General features: G+C 38.1%; 1 protein-coding gene across 9 annotated transcripts in view; it reads right to left on the bottom strand.

Moving 5' to 3' along the window:
- Positions 1-12,626, bottom strand: part of TAFA5 (TAFA chemokine like family member 5) — a 421,374-nt gene extending 408,748 nt beyond the window's left edge. For 2 of the 9 annotated variants that reach the window (XR_011904151.1, XR_011904153.1), the window contains exon 1: positions 11,525-12,529. Coding sequence is in view for 3 of the 9 variants with exons in the window: in XM_072340709.1 (XP_072196810.1) it covers positions 11,525-11,636 (112 nt within the window). In the remaining 6 variants the exon portion in view is untranslated. Of the gene's footprint in view, positions 1-11,524 lie in introns of all 9 variants that reach the window. The other 7 variants (XR_011904141.1, XR_011904142.1, XR_011904150.1 and 4 more) reach the window with 7 other exon arrangements.
- Positions 12,627-13,783: the final 1,157 nt, after the last annotated feature.

The raw sequence follows: 13,783 nt of genomic DNA, 5'->3' as shown, positions 1-13,783 counted from the left end.
CACTAGAGAGACAGAGACAAGGCTGGACACACAAACCAGTACCTCTGTGAACTCAATTTTTAGCTTTCTTTATATGATTTGCAGCTATAGGTGTATGTAATGACTGGGAAGAAGTGATGTTATAAAGATTTAAAGTGTTCTCATATGATGTTGCAGGAAAGAGTCATCAAAGAAAAAATTACATTTATTTACTGACCAAAATATTGCTAAGAAAATTACTACTCTAAAGGATTCCATACAAAGTATGAGTAAACCAATATGATAATTTCATTTCAAATTAAACAAAAGCTGATGTGGCTTAATTGTATCTGCATCCGTGATTTATACATCAACAGATCCTGAGATGAAGGTTAGAGGAAAAAGGCAATGAACACACAAACAAGCATAAGCATGAAGTCCCATGCTTTCATTTCTTAAGGACAGGTTTTCCTCCAGTGGGTGTCTGTCACACAGCTGTTCTTGATATGAAAAGCTCTCTGTTGGCTTTTAAAGAAACATTATCAAACTTGGCAAATTAATACCTAATTTCCAGTTGTATTCAACCAAGATTAACTATTATATTTGCTCTCTTCTCTGTTTAAAAACATTTTCTTTCTTCCGAGGCTTTCATGTTTCCTTCTCTTTTAAAAAACATATTGTGATTATTTCTCCTCTTCAAAAAAATAAATGGGTAAATTTAGAGACCTGGGAAGTAAAATCACATTTTGGAAAATTAAGTTCAAATACAATGCTACATCCTAATTATTAATATATGCATTTGTACAAATATACAGTCTCCAAAATGACTTGAGTAAAACAGAAAGCAAAATAAGAATATAAAATATGAAAAAACAAACTTTAGAAACTCTGCTCTTAAACTTTACAGAAGAGGACTGACATTTTCATTCCAAGTTTTATGTGACCTGCCAAAAGCTACCTTGTCCAGGTCTCTCAAACAAAGATCGTGGTTTACATTTTGTATTCCTGCTACCTATCTTAAGGAGAGCTGTTTCACAGCTGGAAAAATGTATAACATCCAAACAAAGCATAGGTTGTCTTTTGTCACACAAAACATATATCGGTTCAGTAATTCTAAAATGTATTTAAAATTTAGATGTTCCAATCATGACAAATAACATAACCACCATGTAACACAGTTCTCCAGCATTTTGGTCATGGAAGAATGACATGACAGAATATTGCCTCAAGCATGCAGGTCTACTGTACCTCCATAAAATGCAATATTACTTTTACTGCCTGAGAAATGTTCTACCTCTCTTCCCATCGATGAGAAAATGGAAACTAAAAATCTTTGCTCAAATTCCCTGCACTGAAAGTGGAAGCATGTTTTTCCTCAGCAGCTCACTTCTGTTGTTTTAAAATTCTTTTAACACAATTTAAAATCAAAGAAAAATAGACTTAAAATAATAAGAATAAAAAAAAAAAACCTACTGCTGGATGTGCATTATTCACACTGTAGTTTCACTAAGTTCTAATAACGTACATACATGCAAAATGATCAGAGTTCATAATTGGGCTCATGTGATACATGTGGAGGAAAATCAAGTGCAATTTTCAAACCTCTGCAGGGCTAGTAGTTGGGAAGAAAAGCCTCTACACATAAATCAAATTAATTTGTTTGAGAAGTCACTAGCAAGGCAACATGATTCACAAAGCTGTACTTGTCAGACTTAGTAATAGACAAAGCACTTCAGAAAGTAGCAAGACAAATAGTAGGGCCAATTCACCTGACCTTAGTTAAGAAAAATAAAGAAAACTGAAAAATGTAGAAAAATTATTACTGAGACTCTGCACCAACACGGAGCACTAAATTTTAAAAGAAGCACTCAGGAAGGAAATGGACATCAATTGTGACAAGTGGCAAAAAGAAAGGCTGTGAAATGTACTGAAAATTAACTCTATTAAGATAATGTATGAAATACTTGTTTGATTTTACAGATTTAGTCTGTGACAGAGATTAAAAAAAAAAAAACAAACAAAAAAAACTATAGAAATTTCAAGGGCTTAACACAAACAGTGAGGAAAGTAGTTGCTTCAGTTTTTGGCATCTTGTACTAAGAACTCAAGAGGGAAAGACTATTTTCACACTGCAAAATTGCAGATTCTGAAGCACAGCCTTTTCCTCTATATAGAGATAAATTATCTGAGAAAACATTAAGCAATGATTCTTAGTGTAACACATGCTCAATATGATATCAGTCTCATAAAGACAGTTTAATATTTGTGCCAAAGAATATACTGCCTTACCTATATTCCTGTCAAATGTCAAAATGGAAACAGATAAGGATTAAGCTGTTTCACAGAAACTGCTTTTGAAATGCCACCAACTAAGTATTATAAATTGTTTTCAAACTAATTCCTTGGAATTGTATCTGAAATACCTTAAATCCGTTTATTGTAATTACAAGTGCCAGTTCATGCAACTTGTTATCACCCTGAGAGTTTGCAGCAGCACTTTAGAAACTACAAAACATAGCAAAGGTGCAGCATAACATCATTAAATGTTAAAAAGTCTCTTCAATAAGGCATTCTCAGCAAGATTATATTACAAATAATGACATTTATAGATTGGATTAAGGTAGGAGCCTCTAGCTGTACATAAAGCAAACCTAGTTTTGCTCAGCTGTTAGACAAAATGTGTCCATGAACAAGCCAAAGTGAAGATACATACTATGGAAACATGTGAAAAGTAGGAATGTATTGCTTGAATGGTCACATACAATTAAAAGAACGAAGTACAGAAATAAAACAAACTTCTTAAGATGAAAAGGACTGTAAAAGTGATGTTTGCGTTGAAGAACACAGAACTGGAGAAACTATTTTAGCACAGGTAATACTCAAACATAATGTACAATTTTCTTCAAAAACAGTTTCTATTTTCCCAGTAGGGAAGTAAGACAGAGCAGGAGGAGTTGAAGGGGAGGCACTTCAATGTTGTGTGCAACTCATATCTGCCCTGGTGTTCAAGGTGAATAGAATATAGAATAGAACACAGACTAGAATAAATAAGCTCTTCTGGAAGGGTCCCTCAAAGCCCAGCTAGTCCAACTGCCTGACTACTTCAGGACTAACCAAGAGTTAAAGGATTTTATTCCTACTCATCTTCTTCCATGCAGCTTCCTATACTTATATACACATTATTAATCTTTAAACTCTTTCTTAGCTAATTCACTAGCAGGTGATTTAAATGAGTTAACCACACTGTAAAATTTTGTGTAGGGCAGAAATGTCTAAAAATGTTTTCTACAGAACACGCCTGAAAATGAAGAAAGCACAACAGTGAAGTTGATCAACTCTGGTACCCTGATCAGTGCACCTAGTTTCCAGCTTTGGTGGAAAAGACAGCATTGTTAGAGTGTCTAGAATGTGAAAATAGCAGCAGTGAAACCAGAGCATTCACAGTGAGACAAAACACATTGCAAAAAAATGTTTAGGATACAAGCTGTTTGCAAAGATGTCTTCAGAAGACACCAGTAGTGCATGCCAACTACATCTCTCAATTTACACATTTTTCTTTATTCTATAGTACAGTATCTTGACCTACACTGTTAATGAATCTTTACCACAAGCCTATTTCTCCACACTTTTTCTTCCCTGAAGAAGTACTTAGCTGATTGCTTAAAATTAAGCATTTAAACATTGAGTGTGGACCTTGAAAATAACATAAGCGATACTCTGAAGATATTGTCACAAAGGGTAGGGTTCCTCTGATAACATATATGCTTAAGTAAATGCAAGTTGTCTAAGGTGCATTATGGTTCACAAAACTAAACATAATGCAGTTTGAGGCAAACTGTGCTACTGAAAGGTATATAAAGCAGGTTGCATGTCTTGAACAGTAAATTATCTCAAATTCCGTTCACTTTAAAAGGAGATTACGATAAATGCAAATGACTGTACTGCACAAATCTTCATTAAGGAAAGACCAATCTTATTCACAAAGCTCAAAATGTGTTTGTGTGTCATGTCTTTTAACCCAAACATAACACAAATATTTGTGTTTTTTCTTCCTAGTTGGAGCTGAAAAGCTTACAGGAAAACATCCACTGAAATTTATTATTGGTATCTTAAAAGGATTACTAAGATATATAAATACATTCTAGGTCTAATGCTTTATAGGAAATTATTTCAGTGAAACTATCACCTCTAAATAACAGTCAATGAGAACAATTTCTTGCTTTTATTTTAAGAACTGAAGGACTTGTTTGTTTGTTTTAGTGCATACACATTCATAAACGCTTATACACTTACTCATCTTGAGATGAGTCTCAAGTTGAATGTTCAATGAAGAACTGCTGACAGAGTGTACTGAAAAAGCTCTGAACAGCTCTCTAATATTTTTCACTAAAATCATTTTCAAGATTAAATCAGATTACTGTATTAGCTCTATTCAGAAAATAATTTTGTATTTTTATTATTCAAATCTCTATCCAGAAGAGAAAAATTAAAAATGGTGTACTCTTTCAGTAACACCAGAGAATGCCATCGGTGACATATAACTTTTCACAGTATCAGATACGCTCACATTTAGTTTTGTCTGAAGAAAGATAAGTGTTAGAAGTTGCTGGTCCCACAGAACTTCTACATTTCTGTCAGCAAACAAACCATTTAAAGAAAAGTGCAGCTTAGCTTAGACTCACTTCTACCATTTGGCTAAGCTGTTCTACCAAGCTGCAGCAGTATAGTTCAATGTAAAAATTAAATATTCTACTGTCATGGTATCATCTACAAAGAGAGCTACAGACATCTAAGAGTATTAAAGGTGGTGCAGGCATTTCGCATTAACAGTATGTCATTTTGTCAGAGTATCATCTCTTAAAATCCATTTGTCAATATCAGAGTCTTGGGACAATCACAACCAAAAAAAGGCCTACGACCAAAGGTAACAGCCATCATAAATTGCATTGATTAAAAGGAATACAAATACCTTTTACATTTTGATAGGTAGAATTCAGAAACCCTTTTCTGTTTGTTTGTTTATTTGTTTTCCCCACATCTAGTCATTTCTTCTTTCTGTAAGAACTGAGGACCTTTCTCTCCTTAATGATACAGCTTCATTAGCTAATAGAACCAGGAGGTTCTACTCCTGAGCCTGAGTACAACTGGTCACTACAATTCTACTTCATAATGGAAGAAAATCAGGGATCAGTTCAACCAACAGAACTCGCAACTTGAATTGTCAGCATTCTCTTTGGCATTCTGCTCTGGGCTTTTGCTCAGTCTTTGCTACCTTAAAATACAAAACAGAACACATCCATTAAAAGCACTCAGGAATTAACCTCCATACAAAACAAACATATTAAAGAGAAAAACAGCTCCCATTCTGACCATCAAAAACACTAAAGAGAAGAAGGGGGTCACATCTCAAATTGCCCATTGCCCATTCCAGTCACAGAGACAGAAGGAAGCTTTATTTTGCCAGGTATGTTATCCTGAAAGCATTGTAAAATTTACCCTATTACCACACTCTCTTCTTGGGGGAAGGAGCTGCCAGTGTTGGAAAGCAAAGAGCAAATGGTCTAAAATTGCACTAGGGGAGACTCAGGCTGGACATTTCTTTATTGATGTCCTGGACTACAGGCTGACAAGCTAACTCTGACTCAGAAAATATCCTAATATGTTCCAAATCCCAGAGTTAGACAAGGTTGCCGCCCAAGGACAAATAAATGTTTGAAGAAAGGTGAAAAAAAAAAAATAATAATAATAGTAAAAAAAACAATAACAGGAACAACAAAAGTCTATCCAAAGCCTGAAAAAGGACAGGTCACAAAGACTTTGGGAGATCAGTAAATCATCATATGAATGCAAAATTATACACCATTATGTCTGCAATTCCTATGCTTTAGCCAGTGTACGCATTTAACAATATGCACAAAATCTTTGAAATAAATGTCTACAGCATAAATATTGGAAAACACATATATTTCTTACAGTTCATACATTCCCAAATTGTCAATACAGAAGATCTTCCTATTTGCAGGGCTAACATGGAAGCATATCACTGACTTCCCAAATATTCAACATAGAAGTACATCCCAAAAGAGATGATTTCCCCAAAATGCAACAATATGTAGTTTTGCCATTTGTCTGAGCAAATAACAGAGGTACCCTTGAAACAGCCCCAAAATAACTAAACAAATTCCCACTTCAACAGCAGAAAAACACATCTGGTCAAATATGAGCCTAAGCATGAAAACATCCTGTTCTGAGTTTCACAACAAATAATAAAATCAGAAAGCTTACAGTTAATCAACACTATCTGGATTTGTCCTTGCTTTTTACATTATTGTTCATAGTTCAGAATCCAAAAGCACTTTTGTGTTAATGACATAATTCAAGGCACCTATAACGAGGATGTATTTAGCATATCAGATGCAAGACTTGTTTCAAATAATGGCTTTATGCCTAGGAATCACAGTAAGCGAGCAGGAAATCTAAAATAAATTCCAAAGATGGCTCTGAAAGTAACGTTTCTTAGTTTATATCGCTGGCCCTCAGCATCACAGGCAAATACTGGTGGTACAACAGTAGAAGCCAAAGCAAAGGGCTTCTGCTCTCACTAGTACACTCTCAGTAATGCTTTCATAGTATGTTCTACAATATCTTGGTCTCTCTCCTACAATCTTGCTGAAGGATACAGAGAACCCTATGCCATATATTTAATTGAAAATACCAATTCTTTCTAGTGTCTTCATCCTTCTGTTTTTCATTCTGTCTATCACTTGTGCTACACTTGCATGGAAGCAGTAGCTTTCATAATTTGAGGATGCATTTGAGAATTTGTAAACAGTGATTACTCATCCTTAAAGGGCTGAATTCAACATTAAAAGCAATAAGAAACCATTTCCTATGTTGTCAACAATGAATTCTAAATAAAGATCATCTGGACAAATCACAAGAGAATGGGACAGATAATCCCCCCCGTCAATTCAGTAACTGTTCTGACAAACAGCAGAGTGTTGTAGAGGCCACTAAATTTAACATGCTGGTTTTATTTTTATTTTTTTTTAATGACCTTCCTAAAAAGGTGCAGCAGGGATATTACACAACAAAGCAACTTTAATATCTTGGCTTTATGCAATATAATAAAAGATTATGTGATGTAGAAGTAAACTAAAAGAAGTCCGAATTACAACTGTGGCTTTATATGTCATATTAATTCTTTGTGCAGAGTTTTGGAGAAATACAAGCACAGTAATTCTTGCAGAAATCGTAATAAAACTACACACCAATTGTACAGATTTATTACTTTTTTTTTTTTCCCCATCTGTAAAAAACAGAGAAAGTGATATGTATGACATAAGATCAGCAATGGGAGTTGCAGACATCCATTCAGTGGAGACTGACTTACATAAAACGCAAACAAGTAGTGAGACTTATCATTCAACAGCTAGTCAGTAGATGATGATGCAATAGTGCCTGTTTGAGAAGTGTCCAGCTGACAGTCACTGCTAATGTTCATCCCTAATAGCATTCTCAAACAGTGTAAGACTATAGTAACCTTTGCTTTCTAGAATACATAGTCATAGAACAGTGAAAAGATATTTCTCAAGCGAGCAGTATCTAAAATGTAACAGCAGAATTTCCAATTAAAGTGAGATCAGTGTAATATTTTGGATGAGAATTATCTGCATTTTTCATTGCACAAAGCCAAAGTATTTCAGATGTATTTTTATTTGTACTAAGGGCCTACCTTGCATGAAAGAACTTGCACTAACAATACATTATTGTTGAGTTAGAGAAAATACTTTGCATTTTCATGATAAAATGAAAATAAATAAATCAGAAGTTCATCACCAGGGTTTCATATTTCTCTCTTCCAAGCACAACATTTAAAACATGAAAGTGAACTTTCCAAGTACTTGTTTTTGATACAGCCTTTCAAAATAAATAAATATATAATAATGTGCTTGCTTGTTCTTAAAAGTATTACTTTAATAGAACACCAAAACATCACAAGGGTGTAATGTTCTATTCCTTATACTTACAAAACAGCATAAAATATGGAAAATCAAAAGTTCGTAATAACCACAATTTCACTAACACTGAATCATTTGTTGTTTAAAAGTCATTATTTACACATAAAAAGCACCTCCAAATGGAAAAAGCAAATGGAAAAAAATGCACTAGGAAAAAAAATAATCATGCTGACTCTAAATCACACCAGTTGGACTCTTCACAGCTATGATAACAGAAAATTCACTTGGTTTACTGACCTTCTTAACATGGGGGGAAAAAAAAAAGTCTAGTTACAAAAGGAGAAAAAGAAACAATTCAGTGCACCTTCATAACATTAAAACAGTAACTTAACAAATTCATTGTAGGTAATTCCGTGTGATCGACTACCGCTTATTAATTATGTAGAGCACTCATTTGAGATTCAAAATATGTAACACCTCCCGTAACTCTGAATTACAGTTGAAGGCATTCCTCCTCTACCAGGATAGCATTTCTAGATTGTTTCTACATTTAATGATGCTTCTGATGAGTGAACAAATTCCTTGGTAGACACACAAGTGAATTTTGTATATTAACAGCCTAATTTACTACTTTAATCTACTCAACAGCCCTCTCCTGCCTAGAATCTACCAAATGTTTAGGGGGAGAATATTACATTATATTTATCACTATAGCAACTAACCTAATTGATCTGATGCAGGTTTCTCTTCTACCATAGGATGGAGCCACTATCCCTATGTATAATCTAAACATTTAAGAAAGAAAAAGTTATCTGCTCATCATTTTACCATGACAAAGAACATAACTGTACTTTGGAAACTGAAGTGTAAATTAAATCTTATGGCTTGCATGCATGCACTCAGAACAGGCTTCATAGTATCTCTTTAGCTGTCAGCTGGAACTCACCGAGTACAGCATTTACCAGTTGCTTTCAGTAAATGGGGACAACTATGGAACACTGAACATGTTCTCAGAAACAAAGACACAAAGTAATTAGGAGAAAGGAAAGAAATATTCATATGTCTAATTCAGGAATAAGCTTCGCCAGAGTTAGTATATTGAAAAGCACAGCAGCTCAGAAGTTTAACATTTTTCCTTTTCCACAGCACTATAAACAGAAGTTCTGAATTTTATTTTATTTTTTTGAGCTGCAAAGTCTGATGCAAATTATACAGTGAGAGAAAAGCAAATAAGAGGTTCCTGTAGTAACATAATACATTCATATGTATTCTCCCCCCCGTCCCGAAACACACACACAGAATCCTGCTTTATGTAAGAGATATAAGAAACCATAATGCAATTTAGCTAAACATGAGGTTTGTAGAGAAATACAAAACTCTTCACATGGTCAAATTATTTTCCTTTTGCATTAAAATAAATAAATAAAAATTGCAAGACTTTCTCTTATAAGGAAACTAGTCATTATCCTCCCCATCACAATTATTTTCTTTTTCTTTGAGGAAAAGCATAAGTCAATTGAAGGAAAAATACTGAATAAATTCTAGGCAATCTTGAAAAGAATTCTTAAATTTTGCAGTACTTTACCTTGAAATTGCTGCATTTTTTTTCCTTTTTTTAGGCATCTTCAGCCTTCTCACATGGAAAAAAAAACAACATTTTTCTCAATTTTGCAAATACTACAGCTAGATGAAGTGCACATGGTGCTTCATTAACATTTGGAATTGCGGTTGTCAAATCAGTGAAACACTGCATAAATGGTGGAGTGTTTTGACACTGCATATTTTAGGCATCATAGTGATTTCCAGCATTATATGGCATGAAGAGTACACTACATGTTTGAGGAAAACTACTGATGCTGAATGAGAGAAGTAACTACAAACCTGGTCATTTAAACACATCAGAAATTGCCTTCCTGTTAGCTAACATTTACATGTATCAGTAGATAATGCCAATAATAAATAAGGTGTAACAACTCAAGTGCAAGTCTTTACTCCTTAAAAACAGAACAGTGTCAAGCCTCTCACTGTTGAGTAAAAATAATTTTAAGGAGTTCACAATTAACACTTTCTGAAGATAAGCTTCTGGAAGATAAACTCACAGAAGAATTTATGTCACTTCATAAAAAGTCTAGGATCCTCCAGAGATTTCTAAGACACACTCACTAAATTCCTTAATAATTCCTTTTACATTTGAACTATCCATTCTCAAACATGCTCTTACTGATGCACTTCTCTCTTGGTATGTATATAAATTCTTGTAAATCTTAAGTGTTGTCGAGTGTACTCTACATATCAGTGCACTGAATATGGGAATAGAGATCTATGTACAAAATGAAATTATTTAGAAGAGTGGCCTGTTTCATATGACTTTTTTAATGAAAAGGGCAAAGCAAAATGTGCTAAACAATAAGTCATTACAAAATATGTTATTCTTTTCAGAATAAGCTTCTTCTCACTGTTGTCAGTACAACATCCCTGTAATGTACAGAGAAGTGAATTAAAGGTTTTCTTAGCTTTTTTTTTTATTTTTTTTTCTCCCAGAAAAGGGAGGAAAAGAACAAACAAACAAATAAACATAGAACAGGAGAATGTGCTACATTTTTTAAAAATGAAACAGAGTTAAGAAACACAGCAGACATGCTCCTGAAAACCAGAATCCATTTCCTATTCATCATAACCTCCACCTATTATAGCCCAACACGACAAGTCCAGAGCAAATTCTTTCACATTACAGCTAAGTAAAAGAATACACACTAAGGGCAAACTACAGGTCACACTCATCTTGGGAAAATACAGTGTGGATGCATTCTGGCAAAGTTGTGCAGGGCCCTCCTGATAAGTTACTGTTTAGTTTGTTTTTAATTACTGTATAGGAATTTTGTTTGCTTGCTTCTACTCCTCCAGTTGAAATACTCTTACCCTGGTATGATGGTGAAATGTGTATTCCCCAAAAGAAATAGCAGTAATAATATTTATATTGCATAACTGCTTGTAAATTACATTTTCTGAGATCATAGAACTGGAGCAAGAAAGTATTGATATTCCAGCCACTTGATTCTTGAGATTTATCTCCAATTGAGTATGATTAATGGACTATCTATCAAGCTTGAAAAAGAAAACCAATAACAAGGGCTCACTAAAGTGCTGAGGATGTGATTTGGGAGTTTCCTGGCTCATTCCAGTGCAATTTCACAGTCAGGAACCACCTGTGATCCAAGAGATGTAAAGGCACCTGTCGCTTGACTAAGTACATAAGAGGAATTAACATAAGTAAAATTGCTCCCATTGATGAAACGTGGACTGAAGTAGTGGAGCCTGTATGCAGCAGGAGCAGTTGGTAACACCTGGTAACAGTGAACAGCTCCTAAGATCCAATAAGTGTACATGTTTAGAGTAGATATACCGTATCTTCAACCTAAGGACACTTCATGCTCCCAAGAAACTGTAGCTATCAAAGTGTCATTCTACCTACTTCATCAGGAGAGGAGCCGAGGCATGAGGCTAACTACAGCACAGTACCCAGACCTGTCAGACTTCAGCCTTCAGCTAAAGCGTTACCTGAGGATTTACATCCAGGAAAGGCACCAGGACAAACATGTACTTACTGCAATAAGCGATTAGGAGACTAGCCAGGATCATGATAGCCCAGAAAGTTGAGGACATGCTTGGCAAGGCATTGGCATCTTTCCTACTGCTTCTCCTGGGAGATGGAGCCATTGAAGCCACTTCCCCAGAGGGGGACAAAGTCAGACAGGTTCACCAGCCAGCTCTCCCCAGGACCGACAGCTTTTCTCCATATATAATCCCAAAGGCAAGCATGTTCCACAGCCCCACGCTCCTCAGCAGCAGCACACTCCTGCGGCAGGACGCATCTTGCAGCCGGAAAGCCCAGGAGTCTCTAAAGGCGTGCGGGACTTCGCTGCGGCAGCTGCAACCAGGCTTCCTCCTGCAGCTACGGTGAGGTTCACCAGCGTTAGTGTGTCCTAACTCGGATGCCTGGCGTGATGCCGAGCTTTGAAGCTGTCCCACAAAGGAGCTTCTCTTCTACCCACCCTCCCCCTCCTTCCTTTATCAAAGGGGCAGAAGTTGTCTCGCTCTCTCCCGGCTTTCCTCCCCCTCCCCCAAGAGAGGGGATCTCCTCAGACACGGACCGGGGCCGAGACGGTGCCAGCGGCGAGGCGGCCTCTTCCGCCCCCCACCCGCCCAAGCGCCGCGCTAGGGCGCCAGCCTCCTGACTGCGTAACGCCGCATGGCCGCCGCGGGGCCGGGGCACCGGGGAGCCCACCACTCCCTGCCGCCCGGGCAGCGCTTCGTCAGACAACGTCGCTGAGGGGAGAGAGCGATCCCACGGAAAAGATGGGGAGGATGGAGGTTCCCGCCAGCGGCCAGGGATGGAGACAGAGGGGAAGGACGGTCCGGTCCGCCAGGCAAAGCGGAGCTCCGCGCCCCGCAGCGAGCCCAGCCTGCTCCCCTTCCCGGCTGGTCCCGCGGATTCACAGCGAGCGGGACACCTCGCGCGGGGCAGTAGCAACAACGAGACGTCCTCTGCTCCGCAGCCACAGCTCCGCTTGTAATCTCTGCAGCAAGAACAGCGCCGGCCCTTCAAGTAAAAAAGGAGGAGGCAGAGGAGGAGGAGGGGGGATAGTGGTCACGCCCACAGGTGAAGAGCGCACGGAGCGGCCCTTCTCCCGGCGCCGCACCACCTGCGAGCATCCGCTGTCGCTGCGATCCCGTTCGGCGTCCTGCTCGGCTCGGCCACTCCGGCTCTCATCGCCGCCGCCGCCGCCTCTACTGGGGGCACGGGTCGGGGCTCTTGGCGGTGGGGACGAAGGCGAAGGAACGCAAGGAGCGAGCTCCAAGGCTCTAGAAAGCGACGGGGGAGAAGAAGGCAGCACCCGGCCCAGAGCCCCTCAGAGCTCCCAAGACGGCGTTTTCAAAGGAAGGGAGGGGGCCTGAGGCCTCTGCCTGCCCCATCATCTGCGCAGCTCGACATCTTGGTCACAGAAACATTTCTCGAATCATTAATGCTGGAAAAATCAGTAAGATCATATAGGCCAACTGTAAGCCCATGTCTGTTACCACTCTAGGATTCTATCACCTCCCCAGACAGTCTGTTGCAATGCCTCACCATACTTTATGAGAATATTTTTTCCTAATATCTAACCTGAACCTCCCCTAGCACGACTGAAGGCCATTACTTCTCCCTATCACTCTTTACCTGGGAGAAGAGTCCTGCGCCACCTCAGCACAACCTTCTTTCAGGCAGTTGTGAAGAGCATGAGGTCCCCCCTGGGCCTTCTCCAGACTGAACAGCAGCTCCCTTTGCTGCTCCCCATAAGACTTGTGCTCCAGATCCCTCACAGCTTCATTGCCCTCCTTTGGACAAGCTCCAGGGCCTTGATGTCTTTCTTGTAGTTTCCTCCTGTATGCATCTGTGATCCTTAAGGATCTGTATGATCCTTACTGAGCACATGGTTTCTGTCACTGAAGATTCAGGGATGCACTGGGGTGGAACTCTGCCTAAGGGCTCCAGTTCACCCATGCTCAGTAGTTTTCAGGTTAATTAAAAAAAAAAAAAAAAAAAAAAAAAAAAGGCGTTTAAAGGGCTCGTATAGTTGAGCTTTTCAATTTGAAGTCTCCATGGCAATGTCTTCAAATTAATTTTTGAAGTTCTGTACAAAGTGGTTGTGCTCTGGGTACAGGCAGGGTTGGCAAGCAAGAAGAGAAGCTTGGTCACAAAATATCTCAACCATATCCTCCTGTATTTATTTAGTACAGCTGAACTTGGCTGGGTATTTGGAACTAAGTTCAGTTTTGCATCATGAAAGTGTTGTCAACATTGTCTCTGATTTCCCAGTCTGATT

The sequence above is a fragment of the Excalfactoria chinensis genome, chromosome 1 (genome assembly GCF_039878825.1).
Source record: "Excalfactoria chinensis isolate bCotChi1 chromosome 1, bCotChi1.hap2, whole genome shotgun sequence".
NCBI lineage: Eukaryota > Metazoa > Chordata > Aves > Galliformes > Phasianidae > Excalfactoria > Excalfactoria chinensis.
This window is presented reverse-complemented; position numbering and strand designations above follow the sequence as displayed.